The 21,302-nt window shown below is 36.5% G+C and overlaps 1 protein-coding gene across 13 annotated transcripts in view; it reads right to left on the reverse strand.

Moving 5' to 3' along the window:
• SDCCAG8 (SHH signaling and ciliogenesis regulator SDCCAG8) overlaps nt 1-21,302 on the reverse strand; it is a 185,805-nt gene that overhangs the window by 138,166 nt on the left and 26,337 nt on the right. For all 13 annotated transcript variants that reach the window (XM_074351768.1, XM_074351759.1, XM_045509440.2 and 10 more), the window contains exons 8-11: nt 20,061-20,249; nt 14,824-14,962; nt 10,009-10,161; nt 984-1,118 (exon numbers count right to left, since the gene is read on the reverse strand). In XM_074351768.1, the coding sequence (XP_074207869.1) occupies nt 984-1,118; nt 10,009-10,161; nt 14,824-14,962; nt 20,061-20,249 (616 nt within the window). The remainder of the gene's footprint in view (nt 1-983; nt 1,119-10,008; nt 10,162-14,823; nt 14,963-20,060; nt 20,250-21,302) is intronic.

Below are 21,302 nucleotides of genomic sequence, written 5' to 3' on the forward strand. Positions count from 1 at the left end.
ATCCAGGTTAACCATTTCCATCCTTCTCCACCAATTTTCTTACTTCGACGCCTACGTTGATACAAACACATCAATTATATTGGCAAATCTGACCCATTAAGCTTCTATATTAGCTAGTTTGAATTTTAGAAAGCAAATGAAGAACTACAGAAATTCAGTGCAGAAAAAAAGAAAAAACAGGCTTCCTTTCCTAATATGTATTAAAGTTAATTTAAACTGCTGAGTTGTGAAGCAGTAAAGGCATTAAAAATGTGTCAACACTTAGGAAAAGATATTGAGAAGTAAAATGCTATATGAAATGGGTATGCATTTCAACAAAATTATCTGTGTATGCATTAATGAAAAATAAACTCATTTAATTTATTACATCATGAATGCATATATTTTGTTACTTAGTTTTAAAGCAATGATTACTGAAGACTACATAGACTTCTATTGTTTCTTAAATATGTTAAACATTTTAGTTCTTGGTTCACAGGTTTGTGATGCCCGCGGTCCAGGCAGTGTGGTATCACAGTGTAAAGCATAAATTTAAGGACCAATAAAATAAGAAGCTGTGGTACTGGAATCTTGATTTTAGAGACCAGGTCTGAAAAGGAATGAGAGGTGGAGAATTTTTTTATGTTAAGTGCATTTTTCATGCTATCAATGTTTGTCTTTTAGTATTAGTGAAGGCCAAATCTATGCTATACCTGGCAAAAAATTACTCCTAATGAACTAATTTAGAAATACAAGTTTTACCAAATATTCAATAATTAAAGTAATAAAACTTACTTATTTACAAGTTTGTCTCAGCACCCAGCACCCAGCAAAGGGCCTGCTGATAATAAGTAAACGTTTGCGGAATGACCGTTATGTGGACCTTTATTATCTTGACATAACAAATTTTTCTACTCCAAACTTCCTTCTGAGCTTTCTACATTCCGAGAAGATTTTCAAAGAAAATACTTCAGCAGTTAGTAAACTAAAGTCTCTCTTTGTACCTTTGTGACACCCATTTCCTGGGAAGCAAGCTGGTTTTTAATTTCCTCGAGTTGATTAACAGCTGAAATCTTCTCTCTCGTAAGCTTTTCCACCTGGGCCTCCAGTTGGGCAACATTCTGAGACATGGTTAACATCTGTAAGAGGAAATAAAAGTCCTAAATGATAATGTCATTTGACAAAGTAATTATTTAAAATATCTTGAATTTAATAGAGTCTCAGCATGGCGACTGGGCTCTCTCTGTAAGTAATTTCTCTGTGGATTGAGTTATCTCCATTACTCTACCTTCTCAACTCATCTAACTTTTTGTTTTGGATTTTGGGGGGGGTGGTAATTATGATTATTTATTTTTCTAGCTATTTTGATGGAGGTACTGGGGATTGAACTCAGGACCTTGTACATGCTAAGCATGTACTCTACCACCGAGCTACACCCTCCCCACCTCAACTATCTTTCCTGATTTAAAGATACACTTCCCTCCTATTCATTCCCTAGTCTTCACCCTCATTTTGGAAAACATATAATAGCATGATATGTTGATGATAAAAGATGATGATGATAAAAGATGATAAAAGCAAAGTTTGGGCTGAAACTCTAAGGTGACAGATATCAGACACCCAAGTATGTTATGGGAAAAACTGACATGAATAAATTTCAGAGGAGATGCCAAGAAATCAGATCACTCTTAAACTTCTCCCATCCACATGGAAGACATAAAAGGACAGCTTGGGAGAGCTGGAGAGGCAGGTATCTTTAGAGAGAGCTACCGGTGTTCTATGAATCCCACTCCTCTTCCCTCAACGCCAGCTAAGACCAGGGTCTGTGTAGCTCCGTTTCTTGGTAGAACCCCTCCAGCCCTCTCATTCTCCAGCTATCACTCTTCCTCTTGCCGGGTTCCTTTCAGCCACTATCTCCTCTCCTCCAGGAAGGCTTTCTTGACCTCTAGCTCCCAGCACAAAATAGGAACCCCTTCATAACTCTTGGCTGATATTCAGCTAATGTGTATTGGGACAGTCACGCCCATGTTTTGCAGCTGGCATCCACCCTCACCGATTACGGCCCATGCTGTACCGGAGGTTTGACGTTCTGACTCTCACTCTGGCATGTGCTCCTACAACAATCCCTGTATATCTCTATGTACGTGCCTCTAGCACAGCATTTATCACACCACACTGCTTTTAGTTGTCTGTTTCCTCATTAGACTGGAAGTTCCTCAAGGACATGTTCCTCAAAAGGTATGATGTTTAATGTTTGATGAATGAATGAATCATTAGAATAAATGGCTTTTCTGGGAGACTCTAGGGATATCAGGGTCTTAGTTTCTCTTCCCAGAGTTAGAAATGCTTTCTAGACCTTAGATTTAACTTTTATAGTTTTTCGTTTGCAATTGTATCATACTCTGCTCCAGTAAGTCGGATTTTTCTAGGCCCTTAATTTCTCATTTACATTAGCAGTTTTAAAGTGATTAAGAAGTGCTACCTCACCCCAGAGCAAAACATATAGCAACATCTATCAGTTTTTAATCAGGCAAAACAAAAACTGGTAACAAATGTGAAATAATAATATTTGAAACCTACCATTTTATACTAATATGGGTGTGAATTCAGTTTTTTTATATAAATATAAAAATACATTTATTTTAATATAATATGCATTTTATAAAAAGGTGATCATATTGTGTGCTGTCCTGTGTGCTAATAACCTTTTTAAGAAATGTTATGTATTTATTTTACAATATCATATTTTTTAAATTGAAGTATAGTTGATGTACAATATTATATGTTACAGGTATTCAATATGGTAATTCACAAAGTTTTAAAGGTTATACTCCATTATAGTTATTATAAAATATTGGCTATATTCCACATGTTGTATAGTACATCCTTGAAGCTTATTTTATACCTGATAGTTTGTAACTCTTAATTCTCCACCTCCATCTTGCACCCCCCACCCTCTCCCCACTAGTAACCACTAGTTCCTTCTCTACATCTATGAGTCTGTTTCTTTTCTGTTATATTCACTAGTTTGTTGTATTTTTTTAGATTCCACATGTAAGTGATATCTCATAATATTTGTCATTCTTTGTCTGACTTATTTCACTTAGCATAATGCCCTCCAAGTTCATCCATGCTGTACACCAGAAGCTAATACAATATTTTAAATTAATCGTACATCTGTTAAAAAGCAAACAAACAAATAACCAACCCATTTAAAATATGGGCAGAAGAATTGTGCAGCTCCATTTTTTCTAAAAGAGGAAATGCAGATGGCCAACAGGAGCATGGGAAGTTGCTCAACATCACTAATACCAGGGAAATGCAAATCAAAATCACAGTGAGATATCATCTCACCTGCAGAATGTCCATCATCAAAAAGAACACAAATAACAAATGTTGGCAAGGATGTGGAGCAAAGGGAATCCTTGCACACTGTTGGTGGGAATGTAAGTTGGTGCAACCACTATGGAAAACAATATGGAGGTTTCTCAAAAACCTAAAAATAAAACCATCATATGGCCCAGTAATTCCACTCCTGGGAATACATCCAAGAAAAACAAAAATGTTAATTCAAAGATATATACACCCTGCTATTAACAGCAAAATTATTTATAGTTGCTAAGATATAGAAGCATCCCAAGTGCACATCAGTAGATGAATGAATAAAGAAGATGTAGCATATATATGTAATGGAATACAACTCACTCATAAAAAAGAAGGATATTTTGCCATTTGCAGCCTTTCATTCACTTTTTTTAAAAAATTTTTTTTAACTTTTAAAACCAGAATTTTATAACTGGCATAAACATTTCCATTACATCAAAAACAACAAAATACCTAGAAATAAATGTAACCAAGGAAATTACCTATACTCTGAAAACTGTAAAACACTGATGAAGGAAATTGAAGATGATAAAAAGAAATGGAAAGTTATCTTGTGGTCTTGAATTAGAAGAATCAGCATTATCAAAATGGCCATACTATCCAAAGCAATAAATAGATCCAATGCAACCCATGTTAAAATACTCATGACATTTTTCACAGAACTAGAACAATTCTAAAATTTATATGGAACCATAAAAGACCCAAAATTGCTAAAGCAGTCTTTTGTAAGTCTTTTTTTCACTTTCTTCTTTTTGTTCTCTTTTCTTATAATTTGATGACTAGAGAAGTTCTTTTAACATTTGTTGTAAAGCTGGTTTGGTGGTGCTGAATTCTTTTAGCTTTTGATTTCTCCATCAAATCTGAATGAGAGCCTTGCTGGATAGAGTATTCTTAGTTGTAAGTTTTTCCCTTTCATCACTTTAAATATATAGTGCCATTCCCTTCTGGCCTGTAAAGTTTCTGCTGAAAAATCAGCTGATAACCTTACAGGAGTTTCCTTTTATGTTATTTGTTGCTTTTCTCTTGCTAATTTTAATATTTTCTCCTTATCTTTAATTTTTGTCAATTTGATTACCATGTGACTTGGTGTGTTCCTCTTTGGATTGATCCTGTGTAGAACTCTCTGCGCTTCCTGGACTTAGGTGACTGTTTCCTTTCCCAAGTTGAGGAAGTTTTCACTTAATCTCTCTCCAAAAATTTTCTCAGGTCCTTTCTCTCTCTCCTCTTTCTGGGACTCCTATAATGCAAATATTGGTGCACTTCATGTTGTCCCAGAGTTCTCTTAAACTATCCTCATTTCTTTCCATTATTTTTTTTTTTCTGTTCTGCAGTAGTGATTTCCACTAATCTGTCTTCTAGCTCATTGATCCACTCTTCTGCCTCATTTAGTCTATTCTTGATTCCTTCTAGTGTGTTACTCATTTCAGTGATTTTATTCTTCAACTCTGTTTGGGTATTTTTTATATTTTCCAATTCTTTGCTAAAAAACTTTGCTCTACACATCTATACTCCTCTTGAGTTCTCTGTACATCTTCGCCATCATTACTTTAAACTCTTTCTTGGGTAAATTGCCTATTTCCTTTTCACTTATTTTTCCTTCTGGGACTTTATCTTGTGCCTTGGCCTGGAAGATATTCCTCTGCCACCTCATATTGTCTATCTTTCTATTTGTATTTTTAGGTAGTTTAGTTATACTTCTCGACCTTGGAGAAGTGGCCATCTGTGGGAGACATCCTATGTGTCTCAGCAGTACACTCCTCTCTTGTTACCTAAGGGCCAGGGTCCAGCCAGTCCCAGTGTAGATTCTGGCCTGTGTTTGTGGATTCCTTCCATAGGCTTTGGGGTTGTTGTTTTCTTATTTCTGATATCTGCCCCCTGGTGGATGAGGATGGACTAGAGGCTTATGCAGGTTTCCTGGCAGGAGGAGTTAGTGTCTGCCCCCTGCTAGATGGAGCTTGGTCCTGGACCTCTGGTGGTTAGGGCTGTGTCTAGAGGCCTTTGTGTTTTAGAAAGGCTGCTGATGGGTGGGGCTGTGTTCCCACCCAATACATTGTTTGGCTTGAGGCTTCCCAGTCCTTAAGCCCATAGGCTGTTGAGTGGGGCTGGGTCTTGGTGCTAAGGATCCAATCAAGATGTCAGCCTCTAGGAAAGCTCATGTAGATGAACAATCCTAGAATGTCTGCCACCAGCTTTTATGTCCCCAGGAGACCCCCCAAAACCAGCAGGCAGGTCTGGCCCAGGTTCCTAAGAAATCACTGCCTCTGCTCTTGGACCTGGTGCACATGAGATTGTACGTACATTTCCCAAGAGAACGACATCTCTGTTTCCCCCAGTCCCGCGGGGCTCCTGGAGTTAAGCCACACTGGCCTTCAAAACCAGTTGTTCTAGGGTCTCCCCTCCTTCCAACGCTGGAACCCTGGGCTGGGGAGCCTGACGTAGAACTTAGAACTCTCACTCCTGTGGGACGGCCTCTGTGACTTAATTATTCTTCAGCTTGTGGGTCACCCACCCAGGGGTTATGGGGCCCAATTATATCATGAGTGCACCCCTCCTACCGTCCTGCTTGGTTCCCTTTATGTTTCCAGGTGAAGAAGATCTTTTTTGCTCGGTTCCAGTCTTTTTTCCCCGATGGTTGTTTAGCAGTCAGTTGTGGTTTTGTTGTTGTCATGAGAAGAGGCGAACTCACAGTCCTCAGTTTTACAACTGAAATCAATAACTAAAATTTTGTAATAAAAATTAAGATTACCTTTGAATTATACCTAACTAAAGTTGACAATATGAAAATAATGAGCCCTTGTAGTATTTTCTAATTTAGGCCGTAGATGTATTAATTAGCTTTTCTGGGAATTATGCAGAATTGTACATTTAACTTATGGTTGTTTACATGTCCTTCTTATCATCAAAAGATTGGCTACAAATCTATTTGCATATAAAATTACTTTTAATAATACCAAGCCATAAACTATCCTTATGTATATTATAATCTGAACCAAAAATTAAAGGTCAAAAGAAGTTAAATGTAACAAATAAAAAATGTTAACTGAATTTCCATTAATTTAAACATTCAAGTTCATGAGTATCCACATTATGAGTATATAATTATAGCTTTTCTGGAACCACACAACAGCAACAAACTTTAATCACTAGCTACTAAAAATTATATATTCCTTATTTATGTGGAGCTATACCTTATGGTAAACATACTAACATTGTGTGGTTTTTTTCCTAAATAAAGGTGCAGATATTTATTTTGCTAATTATAAATTCTGAGTCAGTTTCTATGGCATGTAACAAATTGTACTCCTTCCATATGATTCCCTCCTTCTGCCACCCATCACTTCTTTCCTCTGCCCACTACCTGTCTGCTCCCTCCTGTCACCCACTTCCAGAGGCCTCCCCTCCTGTTGTCACACCTTCTTTTTCCCCATGCCCACCATCTGGAAGTCAACATTACACTGCAGGAGCTTCTCCATCCACATCTGTTGCAGAGACAGAAGTAACACAGACAGCTGCAACACTACTGGATGTCCAGGGTGTTGACATCAGGTAAGTCCTTTAAACTTTGACAGGGGCAAGCAAAAGACAAGGACACCCAGGTTGGGGGAGCTTGATAGAAATTTCTACACTAAAGCAACCCCTAATGTACTGAATGTGGTATAAAGTGGTACTTCCCATACAGGAGGTACAAGAATTAAGGATTCTAGCAATGGACTATTATCAAGGGAACCAATTGAGAAAAGTCATGAACCAAAGGGGGCATCCAGTGAATAGATGATGAAGGACTGATTGAACTAACAAACTTAGTGGCTCAGTGCAATGAAGGACCATTACTGATGCCAACAGACAAACTCACAGCAAGTACTGTTCATGGGGGAATGATTCAAAATCTGTCTAGGTAGAAGGCATCTGTTCTCTGAGAGCTTCCCACACAAATGATATCTTAAAAGGAGTAAGAAGAGAGGAAGGAAGAAAAATAATAAGAAAGAAAATCTACAGGTCTAGTGAGCATTCCCACCACTAGGAAAACAAGGATGCCTGCTCCAGCACTAACTATGAGCACTTACCATGTTGTGATTAATTGTTCAGACTCCCTATTAGATTAACTTCCTGTGCTAGGCAGTGTGATATACATTTTCTCTTTTAACCTTAACCCTTGGAGAAGAAATGGATTAATTTTCAGTTGGAAAAATGAGATTCAGAAAATTAAGTAATTCGCCCAAGTTCATTCAAGCTACTAACTAAAAAATAAAGCTGGGCTTTATATCAAAATCGGTCTGCTTTTACTAACACAAAGGTCCAAGAAATCTACCCACTAAGGCTACTTCTCTATTTCTCTAGATTAAGAACAATAGCCACAAGCTAAAATTTTTTAAATGTCTACTCTCAGCCAGGTATTCTACTAGGTCCTTTCAAAACATTATCCTATTTAAACCTATCACTTCCTTGAGTAGATCAACTCCATTATTTACTCCTCTGAAAATCTGGAGTGGTTAAATGAATTGTTCAAGGTCACAGAAAGGTCAAATTGTATTCAACGCTAAGTCTTTTTACTCCAAAGCTACTTTCTGCCATTTCCTGAGAGAAAACCTGCTTCAGTGCTAGGATCACTTTCCGCTCTCTGTTCACACATCTTTATTTAGGGCAGGACATTGAGATTAAACGTCAACTAAGGCTTACTTGGGGCAAAAAAAAAGACTCACACTCAGAAATGCATTGTATTTCATAGTAAAGACTCCCAAAAATTCATCATTGGGAGACCATGGGAAGAGGTGGTATCAAGAACTCTGAAACATCAGTCAGAGAGGCCAGAGGAAGATTCTTCTAGGCAGTTGGGGGAAAGGTGGTATGGTAGAGAATCTGAGGAGAATAAAAGTGATCTGAAATAGTCCTTGGAAAACAGGTCTAAGACACCATCACTTCCCATCTGGACTACAGTAATTACCCACCGCCCCTAATCTCCAGGCATTTATTCTGATTCTCCTTCAAATTTATTGACAGACGATTTTTCTTAGCTATAAATGGTATCATGACACTGCCCAACTGAAAGCCATTCAATGGCTTTCCATCACTTTTTGGATAAACTTAAAAATCCTTCACACGGATTTAAAGACCATTCATGATTTGGTCCAGGCATACTTCTCCAAATTCATCTTCCACTACTCTGTCCCTTACGCTCCAGTCACCTGAGCCTTCTCTAAATTCCTAGAAAGTATGATACTTTCTAGCTTCAGAGCCTTGGGAGTCTTGTATTCCTCGGTCTGAAACTTCCCCTCAGCTCTTCACCTGACCACTTCTACTCAACCCTTCTGAGTCTCACTTGCAAAATGTCCTTCCCAGGAAAGTCCCTCATGACGGCTAGACTAAGACGCATCTGCCTGTTATACATCCTCATGGTACTCGATATTGCACCTTCATGCCTTTATCACAGTGGCAAAAGCCCATTTGTGGAAGTATGTGTTTACTGGCTACCTCTCCCACTAGTCTGTAAGCTTCCTGAGGGAACTGCATTGGTCCTGTGACTACCACATATCCAGGACCTACAATTAATATCTGCTGAATCCTGAATGAGTAAGAGAGACAATGCACAGGAGGACTGCTAGAGAGCACCAAGAGAACCACGGACATAGAAGACCGTAAGTGCATGGTGGTGACATCTGCAGGATTTTCTTCACCAGCTGAGATCACCAGTCCAGGTCAGAGAAGGTAGGTAGTTAGACTGATCTATAGTTAGGTTTTGACAGGCACAATTTTTTATAGAAGGATAAGGCAACAAGGATAAGATAACAAGGGAGTTTACTGTAAATGCCTCAGGTACACATAAGACTTAAAACTCACTGGGCAGAACTTGGGATTTTTCTCTTTATATGGCCTCAGGCTTGCACACTGCCTTGCACACAGCAGTTAGTAGCTATTTGCTGAATGAGTTAATTATCACATGGTGGAATATAATAAGACAGCATGTAAGGTATAAGCTGTGAGCCTGCTTTGAAAAAACAAAACAGGTAACTATTATTTGGGTTACTTCATGGACCACATCTTGCTTGATTTTACTCTATTGTAGGAACTTTAAAGCTAGGTTTCAGTAAACTCTGTATTCTAGTTTGTTACTGTTTTTCAAACACTGCCTATTTCATGTAATCTGTTCCTTTTGCCTCTAATTTCTCCCTTCCATTTATACTCATTATTCATCATGCAATTTGTTAGAACCTATTTTGCACAGAGTATATAATCACTTTTTCTTGGTCACTTGTTTTGTCTTCGGAAAGTCTGATTTGGGAGTGGGGGATGAAATGAAGGAGTCATTTCTCCTTGATTTAGCCAAGGTTGAGCTAAAATCTCAGTATCTGCAGAGCATCTGCTCTCCTCTGACAGAGAGGGAATCAAACAGGAATGGCAGATGAAAGTAAATTCACATAATGAAATCTAATTGATTAGTTTCCTTGGAAAGGTCAGAAAATATAACTTTTATTGAAAAATACATTGAAGAATAGAAAATTTTTATGAACTCTAAGGTATAAGCAACTTGATTATTTAAAAGATTTTAAAATTTGAAGATCTTTCAAGAATTGCAGTCTATAAAATCATCAGTTACATCGCCACAAATATTTCTTCTGCAATGTGGATAACAAATTGAACCTTAAGTACCTCTGATGCCCTGTCCTCTTTTTCTTTTGTTATTTCTTTTTTCATCATCTCTTTCTCAAAAGCCCTTTTTTCTTGCTGAGATGCAAGTTCTTTCTCAAGTCGCTCTGTCTGCCTTTCCAGTTCATTCTTCAACTGTTCGCACTGTATTAAAGCCTGTCAAAATAAGACAGAGTAAAATAGGACCTTACAATTTAGAAGAAATAAGGGGGAAATGAGACAATTAAGTTTTAATTTTACTCAAAATAGTTACAACTCACTGTGAAGTCTATTAGAATACTTTTATGTTTGTTTTTCAACACCACCTAGTGATCTAAGTATTCAAATGTTACATTTATTCACATATTTCAGTTTTCACAATTAAGGCTGTATTAACTAATCATCTAAGAAAATCAGGTAATGAACCTTGATGAGGGCCACAAAAGAGCTCGAATTTTGAAAAAGCGGATCAGAAAAGCCAAATATTCTAGTATTTTTAATTATAAATCATGTTTATACTACATGAAATGTATAAGTATCTGATTTAGCTGATTTTTCATCTGGTTGTGGTTAAAAATTATTTGTACTTTAAATGACAAACAGATCAAAATTTTAAGACGAGATGTATTTATCATTACATACAGGCATCTGTTGCCTAACATTATATAATAATCAAGCTTTCTGAAATATAATTAAGATTTAGTTCACTCTCCTAAAAGTTGGTGAACTAAATCACATATAACTAAAGTAAAAGTTAGGTAATAATCAAGTTTAGATAAGGAAAAACTCAAAACAGCATTGACTACCTTGTTTTATAAAGTAAGAAATATCATCTTTCATTTCTGGAAATTTAAAAGTCCAAAATCGACTTTTAGTCTAAATTTCCCACTCTGAATTTCCAGAAGTAAAATCTCTCTAACTTCCTTTTGACTACATTCCTAATATATTTATGTATAATACCCAATAATAAACTAACTTCAAAATCTCAAAAAAAATCCCAGTAAAATTAAGGTGCCTGGCATAGAAAATCTGAGTCATTCTATGGTGTCTTAGTTTTATCAAGTGGCTTTTATCTACAATATCCACCCCTTTCAACCTCTATGTTCCCTTGAATTGGTAGAAGGAAACTCCAGCCTCATGACTTATGTACTGTGCAGCTGTAACCTGATAGTCACATTTGTTGTTAATGGAGATGGAAGTCATCCCAATGAGCACTGCGTGTTTTATGCATTGCTATGCTTCCCTCTGGTGAAAGCTACAATAAGTACAGGCAATAAACATCTAGGCAATGTGAATTTTCTTTTCTTTATCCTAAAATTTTTCTTTTTTTAATCCTGAACTTACGTATTTTTTTAAAATCCTAATTTCTTACAAACTCTTCTGGAAATTTTCTATACTCCTGGGCATAAAATATGAGAATAAAATTCAATTGACTGAAAAAAAGATTCTGCTAGGGAGTTAGTTCCAAGTCCAGTTCTAGTTGAGAATGTCTGGAAAATAAAATTTTACATTAGATTTTAAAAGAAATGAAAAAGCATATTTGTTTTCTATAATTTAAGCCCTTGGATCTTGAAATATTATGAATTAGAGATTTTTTTTGTGCTTCAGAATACAATTGCTATTGTGGAAATTATTTTATATGAACCTATTAAGATGTTCACTGATATAATGAATATCATAAAAGAACAAAATGATTATTGAATATAATATATCCAATCAGAAGCTTTTCATTGAACAAAACCCCAGAAATCAACATTATAAGGTATAGACACGGCGGAAGGAACTGCTGAAGATCAAGCTAACATGAAGAACAACTAGAGGGTCAATTCAAAATTCAATCAATTCAGGAACAAGGAACAGTAGATGATCCTGTCAGGATAAGAGGTTTGATGCCAAGATGATAGAAACAAAAAGCACAATCGAGGAGCTGCAAATCACTTAAACAAAACCGTTGCTGAAGACTTGGTTTTGTGGATGGCCCTCTGTTTGGAGCAGCCACCACTGAGAAGTGATGGTGAGTCAGTATGAAAGCAGGAATGAACACTGAATAAAAATATTAGGTTGAAAACTGGGTATCGATGGCTCTTGGTGTGTAACCAATGATTCTATATAAAATAGCTTTTACTTTTTTATTTTTTTAATATATATGCCTGGTCACAATGAAGAAAATATTGAGGATTAGTAGCATGTAGAATTAGAACAGTTATTTAATCTTTCTAAAAATATCTCCTCCAATGGGCCTCATATAGAAGACTTGGGTCTACTACATAAATATTTTTATATTCTTTCCATTAAATGATTTACATGGATTAATTAATTTAACTCTCTCACTAAATTTTAAGTGGTTTTTAATCACTCCGTTGATAAGAAACTGAGGCTTTGAGACATCAAAGATCACAGACCTAGAAAGTGACAGAATTGGTATCTGATCCAAGGCAGAACCACAGCTAAATCTCTGCATGGTATTATAATTTTCTCATGTTATAGATTTACTTTATTATAAAATTCTCAGGTGTTTTCACTGCTACTATAAAAGTATATACTGCCCGCCCTCCTTTTCCACAGGTTTTACTGATAGGTTCCTCATCTATGGTTTCATCCAATTGCAGATTTTGGTCCTAGAGCGAATCCCCCGAGGACCATATATGACATGATATGATATAATGTAATATGAAACAATTGCTTCTACTTATTTAGCATGCATTACACAAAATAGAACACTAGATGGCAACAAATGTCAAAGAACTACAGGAACAAAGCAACCATTTCATAACTCAGTTGTAGTCCGTTTTAAAATTAAAATATGCATGCTGTTTCACTTTTTACTCTCAGAAAGCAAAATTTCTAATGTTTTAAGATACCTTAGAGATATTGTAAACTGCTTAGAAATGAATTCTTGCATTATTACTAAATCAGTAAAAAAGATTTATAAGACACAATAGCCTCTCTAGTTCTTAACAGTTAAATTTTAAAAGCACCAATTACAAAAATTCATGCTAATATTTAAAGCCAAAAATTAATTTTAACTTAACTTAAGAAACATTTCTTGTACAATTGGTGCTATAGACTGAATGTGTCTCTCCAAAATTCGTATGTTGAAACCTAATCCCCAGTGTGATGGAATTAGATGGTAAGCCCAGTGGGAGGGGTTTGGTCATGAAGGTGGAACCCTCATGAATGGGATTCATGCTCTTACAACAGAGACCCCAGAGAGCTCCCTTGCCCCACCTGCCATGTGAAGACACAGTGAGAAGATGGCTGTTTCTGGACCAGAAGGTGGGCTCTCACCGAACACTGAATCTACCAGTGCCTTAATCTCGGACTTTCAACCTCCAGAACTGAGAGAGATAAATGTTTGCTGTTTAAGCCCGCCCCCCTGTCTAATGTATTTTTGTTGCAGCAGCCTTAAAGGACATAGACAAGGGGGGAGAGGAGTCAGAGACTAAAGCTCTTAAAAAGTGTCAAAGATCTTAACAGCTATTATATAAACCTAAGTTATAAAATGGATGATTTTCTTTTAAAAAAGTGTTAAATAGTGCCTTCTAGATTGAAAGTTTATATTGATTAAAATTAGGCAGAGGAGAGAAAAAAATGATTTCAAAGAAAAGAGGTAACCCAGTTTCAAAGAGGAGTTAGGAGTAGGTACCAAGACAAAGGCCTGGAAATGGCAGTAAGGGGTGAAGCGAATGCTGACTCCTCCATCATAGTCAGATGAGATGAAATGAATGGCAAAAGGGCTTCACCAGAGGATTTAAGGGTCATGATATCATCAAGGGACAGCTAGAGTTCAGTACAAATGAAGAAATAAGAGTGAGGAAACAGTAAAATATGTTAAGGCATTTGGTTACAATGAACGTAAGTTTCAAAAGGCACAAGGGCATTATGAGGATCAAATAGTCTAGGAAGAGTTAAAGATGAACTGGATATAGACAAATGGATAAGGCAATGACTAGAAGAAGCTTAATATAAAGTTGATTAGCCCAATACATTAATAAAATAGTAAAATAAATATTTTATTAAATATTTAATAAAATATTAATATTTTATTTAATAAAATTAGTGGTATTTGAATAAAATACTTGAATAAAATAACATGGTGATACTATATGACTTAGACCAATGCTATCCAATAGAATTTTTTGTGACAATGGAAACGTTCTCTATCTGCATTGACCAATAAAGTAATCACGAGCCACATGTGTCTATTAAGTACTTGCCGTGTGGCCAGTGTCTAGGGGAAACACATGGCACCTTTAATGGATTAAAGTATGGCCCCCAAACGCAGCAATGAATCAATAGTCACCTCTTATTTTTCAAAGTGCTCAGAACACTGCCTGATTACTAAGGGTTAACTATTGCTGTCACTGTCATTATCATTAAGTGTTTTAGATTTGGCATACAATGGATCCAGACTCATAGCTAAAGACGCTATTAAATACACATACATTATTACTGTGGCTGTTTGGATGTTCTCAAAGTCGCCCAGTATAGAAGAAAAACATCTGCCTTTAGTCATATATGAACATACACAAATGGGGGACCAGGTGTCAGTTTCACTTAGCATTAAAGATCAGCAAATAAAAAGATTAAGCACACAAGTCTCTCAGAGTACTATATCACATTTCTCAATAGTGATACAGCAAGAGAATCTGCAGAGGAATAAGAATTCACCAAACAGCAAATCTGTTTAATTTAGAAAAGTCAACAATAACAGATTGGTGTTCACTTTGTGCGTTTGGAAAAAAAAGAGTTTGGTTACGGAAGAATAACCAAAGAAATACTCAGAAGAGAAAAAAAGGCCATTATGGTGTGCCTTTATTTTAATCATATTAGACTTGCCTTGGTTTTTTCAAAATTGGCTTCCTCAGTCATTTGCACAGCTTGTTTCACCTGCTCGTAAGCACTTGCTTCTCTTTGCTGCATATCCGTCAAGCTGCTCCTTACAGAAACTAGCGTAGACATTAAGTCATCTCTTTCTCTGTCAGCACAAAAAGAACATTCAAAACAAGAAATGATCAAATGATCATGTATTCATAAGTCGGTAAGAAAAAAAAGCATTAATATGTGTTAGAAGAGGAGCCAGGGCAGTCCGGCTCAGCACATATCCAAGCACCCCCCAGAGAAAGCCCCTCTGTCCTCACTTGGCCAGGGGCAGGCAGAACAGCGAGAAAAGCCGTGAGCATTCATGGCAGGACTGCATCCGCGTGGGATAATAACCTATTGTGGAGAAGACTGGCACACTGAGGGCTGCAGAAGAAAGCCCGGAAAAGAGGAAATTAGTTTAAAAATACAAAGGGTAGGGGGCTGAAAAGGAGAAAAAAGTTATAAAGTAGGGAAGGTGGGGAGTGTACCTCATAGTAGAAGTAAACATGGTAAGAAGGGACTACTGGGGTCTGTTTACACTGCAGACTCTCCTCTCTACTTGAACAAACATGTGTCCTTTCCTATTCATATTCCTTCACAATCCTCTTTCTCACCCTCCTCTTTGAGTTAAAACCTTTCACCTACTTATGCACATATTTCTTCTTTCAACGGATACTACTGCTGAACCTCTCAAATGCCCTGGTTCCACATATAATGCTCATAATTTTACAAAATCTTATTCCACTAGGTTTGACCATCGCCTAGCTCCACCCACTCCTTAGCAATTCTCAGAAGTACCCTAAGCTAAGCTATTTCTTGGGGATAGAACTGAACTGAGTGCCAAAATGCTGTGGCATGTAAACAGCAAGGATCCAATCTCATGGGTTAAATAAATTCCATATAAAAGGTTTCAGGATATTTGGAACTTATCCACTGAATATAAAAGACCCAGTAGACTCCCCCAAAAATAAGGTTGGAAACTTCCTACACACACAAAGCCAAAAAAAAAAAAAGGTAAGTTGGACTATTATGCTATTCCATGCTTAAAGAGCCCAAATTTCAAACTGTGGTTTCAAATTCAGTGAAGTAACTGCTGCAGTTTCCTTTTCACCGCCCAGTTCTGAACTATTGATAAAGAGCAAACTTTAAGGAGTCCTAATTTAAAAGATTATAATCTGAGTTTAAACTGCTGTCACAATTAACCAATGACTACATTTAAAAAAATCTCTTAAGGATAAAAAAAGTTTAAACTATTTGTGGTATTTGGAAAGCAGCCATATTTTAAGAAATATGTAATGCTGAACAAAGTTACAATTACTAGCAGTTTCATAAAAGCTCTTTTTGTTAAAAAACAAAGAATAAATTGCCACAAGTATCATAAAATTCATGGGAACATGGTGATCTTCATTTTAGAATTTCCTGATTTGTTTGTTTTCAATTGAGAAAAATATTTAATTTTTTTGTTCTAACGAAAATGAGAAAAAAGTTGATCATTTTGATCAAATATAATCAAACAATGCTTAGGTGAAAAAGTGGAAGAATCAAAGCAACATCAAATTATTCTAGTTAAGAAAAAAATAAGTAGAATGCAAGTAAAATTGAATTCATATGGATCTGCATTTCAAAAATCAGCTCTAACATAAAAGGAGACTAGCTTCATTGAGAATATGCAATCCAGCTAGAACCTATGATTCTAGTAGAAAATAAAAATTCACTCTTTAAGGGTAACAAGCCAACATGGGCATCATACAGTCCCCTTTCTGAAAGTTCTAAGACCTACTGAAAAATCAAAGCTATTATTCAGTGATACTCTAATCTGTTCCTAATAGCATGCCATCACCAAAGCTGAAGCTTCAAATAAAAAGAATTAACAAAACAGATCAGAGTTTATGTTAATGGACAGACCATAGCAGGATCAAAATCTAACAAATTTGCTTCTTACAAGAGACTTACATTTAATATATTTAATCTCTTTTCAGCATATCCTCTTGCTAAGAGCAGTCTGCCACACAGTAGATACTCAATGAAATAAAAGACAAAAGAACAAATGAATGAATAATGACTCAGCTACAGGAGGGCATCAAAGAGATGAAGTAAAACTCGTTCCCAGCTCCAAAATGTTATGGTCTAAATTTTAAAAGTCAATAGACTATTTAGTATTGGAAACTAAAGAATCTAATTGCTCTGGATCAAAAAATTTTCAGAATATTAAGTCACCAACTTCAAACTATTGAATCAGAGACAATTACCAAAGATAACCCCCCAAATACTGATGTTTTGTTAAGGTCGTCATTTAACAGTGAGACCAGAAAATGAATATACTAAAAATCTGTGCAGCCATTGAACTGACATACTCCAATTTTCCATAAGAGAAATATACCATATGCTTCAAGGTGGCCCTCAGACCATATGGGAAGCTCAGGAAAGATGCCTAAATTACACATATACTTAAAGTGCAGGTAGTGATTTTGAAAATTTAGGACTGTCCACTCAGTCGCTGCATTTTTGGGTTTTGTTTCTTTTGTTTCAACTCAGCCAGCCCATCTACCAAATAGCAAGCACTCGAAAAAACAGCTCTGGGCATGTTAGCCGTATCCTCAGCACAAGGCCTTGCTTCCTGTCCCATTTCTATGTTCATCTGGTTGTCATCTTCTTGAATTCACTCCCATTTTTTTCAGCCCCACACTATTACTCACTATCTTTCAGAAAGGTCAGTTCTGGCCACCTAGGGTAACTACCCAGTCAGATGCAGTCCTGCTCCAGAGTTCCCAGTCCACAGGGCCACCCTAGAGCCAGGCCTGAGTGAGCCTCTCACAGTGGGAAGCTGTATAAATTCACACGATATATCAACGTAAGGGTGAGAGGGTAGTTCTGCAAATTCCCTTCCTCCATAGCAAAAGTTCTTTAAGTGTTTAAAAACACCATGTGAAAGTTTTGATGAGTGTGATCAAAGTGTTCTTCAAAGAAAGCAAGCAATACAGCATTCCTGCAACATGCCATGATCCATAAGAAAGAGCAGCTGAGGCAGAAGATGAAGTAAGAAGAATGAGTGTCAGTTCTAGGACGAACTAACTAACGAGCAAGCAGTATTTAAGGAACTTAGTGTGACAATCAGAGCAAAAATGACCGAGAAAGTCCCTGAATAATCTTGGCAAATGTTTAAAATAAGGAAGACAGAGAACTGATCTGGTATATACATGAGCTTCACCTTGAAATATGGAGTGCCTAAGTTAATTCCTAAGTTATTCCACACTTATCAACAACTTTAAGCTTTCAGAAGTAAGCATCATTAGTATTATCACTGTTTTTAAGAAGAAAGTCTAGAAAGCTGACTGCAGCATTTCCTTGTTCCTCATTTCTGGGAAATTCCTACCATAGTCTTTCAAAGCCAGCTATACAGAAAATTGCCAAAGACCTACCCTCAAATCACAAACTGGACTGAAGTCCCAGGATAGTACGGTAGTAATCATTTCCCCTTTCTGAAAAGTACACTAAAGTTCCTCCAAGGCATTACGAGCTACAGATAAGAATTTAATATAAGTCAGTTCCATCTGGATTACCATTCGAAGGTATTTTGGTCATTAAGAAAGAAAGAGAGGTAACTGTTGCTCTCACCTTCTTCATGACATAATGAGGCCTAAGTGAAAGGAAGACACTGAGAAACACTATAAGGACTTCAAATCAACTTTTAAAATACGTACAAGTATACATACTCTCTCAAAGTCCCAAGTCTCCTAACAAAACTCCACAAACATACTGGCAGTCAGGTCTCCAAGCTGTGCCTGATCCCCTCCTTTTCAAGTGCCCAAGTCATTCTTGTGTCATACAGTCAACACATTACATGCTGAGAGATCAACAAAGTAGCTTAAAGCTGGTGTCACAATACTACATTTTGAGTAGAGGCCAGGAAGTTTTTTTGATATATCGTATCTGGGATATAAATTTTCAAAATTCCACATTAAAATCATGCAGGAAATACTATGATACAGCTTAGTGAGGGTTCAGGCTTCTAATTATGCTTAAGACTAGAAATTCAAACCTGAAAACTTTTGGCCACTCTTCAAAGTCAGCATAGCACTCAATATTCAGCATTCTGCATTAGTAAGCTAAAAGCAACTGAACACCAGCTTAGGCCATGGGAATCATATCGACAAAAGTTTTCATTGACAATAAAAGCCGAGACATTCCACAGTATACTGTTATTAAAGTGGAACAAGGACATGCTGACAAAGCAGAAAACTGAACTGAGAAGGCTGACATTTATCTTAGGAGGCTAAGAGCTGAAATTTAGGATAGAGACAAAGGACTATATAACTGAGCAAGGATCTAATTTCTAAATGACGGCCAGCCTTGGAATCGATGTAAACATTGTAGCTTCCTTTTAAAATATTCTTCTCATGACCTACAAGGACAATATGACATGCAACATAATAGGGGGAAAAAACCCTTGTTTTTTATTTGTTGATTGGTTTTGCTAGACTACTTAGTTTATCTTAGACTATCCTCCTTATCTGCATGACTCTGAATATGCTTTTTCCGTTTTTAAATTCATTTTTCATTACATTCTCCTTATAATAAATTAATTACTAGTACAGTTAGAGACTTGTGAGACACATACTTTCAATTTCAATGCCTTCCTCTACCTCTCCTATCGTAATCACTGTGAAATACTGCATGTTCATTCTTTCACATCTTTTTCTGTGCATATATATGAACCCAGAAAAAAATACACAGTAAGATTGTGAATGGACCTCTAAAAGAATACAAATAGTTTCATACCAGGTATGTCTTCCTCATCTTGTTTTAATTTTTTTTTTCCTTCAACAACATATTTTGGTGCTTAGTCCTGCATTAGCACATAAAGATCTACTTCATTCTTTTTTTTTGCTAGGGATTTGCAATTACAGTAGTGAAAAGAATTATCTACTTCAGTTCTCTAAAATTATCTACTTCAGTTCTCTCATTTCAAGATGAGGCTGACACCAGAAAAGATAAAATGATTTGTCCAAAATGACGCAGTTACACACAGTTGATAGAAACCACCTATTCTGTCTTTAAGAAAGCTACAATGAAGGAACCTTTTAAAATCTATTTTATTTGAAGCTTAACATTAATCACACATGATTTAGCCTGGGGATAAAAAAACCACAGTACCCCTCTAAGGACATGATTTTCCGTGTTGCCAAAGACTCCACATATAGAAGCATACTTACTTAGTCAGCCTTTCAATGGTGTGCATGTGAACATTATTGTGAGTTTGGGAAAGAACAGCTTCATGCTGAGCACATTTCAAACAAAGACCACCAACACGGTTAGGAATATTAGCAGCAAGAAGAGACTCTTTATGCTTAAGTCGCTCTTTAAGATCTTCACAATTTTTCTGAGACTCAGCCAAATCTTTCCTAACAAGAAAGGAAAAAGAGTTTCAGCAAATGGTCAGGTAAAAGTACACGACTTTTAAATGTATCATCATCATGATAACTAGTACTATCACTTACCATCAATTACTACTATCATTTACCATTATCATTTACCATGTTTTATGTACAATACCGCATTAATTCTTACCCTGAAATGTAGGTGTGATTATCCTGACACTTTAAATAAAACGAGACTTGATAATATTAAGTAATTAGCCCAAGTACCTGTAAGATTTTAACAGATTATTCTGCCTCGATACCAGCTCTCTTTTCACAGGATCCTGTCTCCACAAAACAAAAATGAAACCCCAAATACAAATCCTAAATAGTTTCTCTTAATAAAGGGGTTGGGGCAATATAACAGAATATCCTTGAATCGAGGGAAATACCCTACTTCAAGTGTTAACCCTTTAAAATTTGTAGAGAGCACCTTAAAAGATCACATAAAGGACATGAATTTATGACTGTCCATTTTTCTTCCGGAAAAAAAAATTTAAATTATCTAACCACCCAGCCCTACAAAGAACTGTTTCAAAAGAGAGTGTGCTATATGGAAAGAAGTTACATAGAACTTGACAGACATAAGATTTCATAAGTAGCAACTATTAGCTGAAAATATGCAGCTTGATAAAGAAAGGGTTAAGGAATTGTGTGTGCAATCTTTGTGTGTGTGTGTGTGTTTGTCTTAATGGGATAGCTCCTGCATGAGGTTCTTCTCCAAACTGACTTGTTAAGGATAAAATGACTAGTATATGGGTTGTATTTTCCTCCCCCTCCCCCAAAAGCTTTGGTAAAGTCAACTTGGGTAACTGAGCTTCCTTGCATAGACGTTCCTTTCACATAGTATTTTAAAAAAAACTTCTTAACTTAAAAAGGAAAAAAGCTGTTCTTAAATTCTTAGACTGCTGAAGGCAGGCACTTTATCTCCACCTCAGACTGCTCTCTGTTGTTTCTGTTATGCTCAGGGATCTATCGCTATCCTAACTTTCTCACTGTCACAAAGGAAAAGCCAATAATCAAGGCACCTGGCTGTCA

Source organism: Camelus bactrianus, chromosome 23, assembly GCF_048773025.1.
Source record: "Camelus bactrianus isolate YW-2024 breed Bactrian camel chromosome 23, ASM4877302v1, whole genome shotgun sequence".
NCBI lineage: Eukaryota > Metazoa > Chordata > Mammalia > Artiodactyla > Camelidae > Camelus > Camelus bactrianus.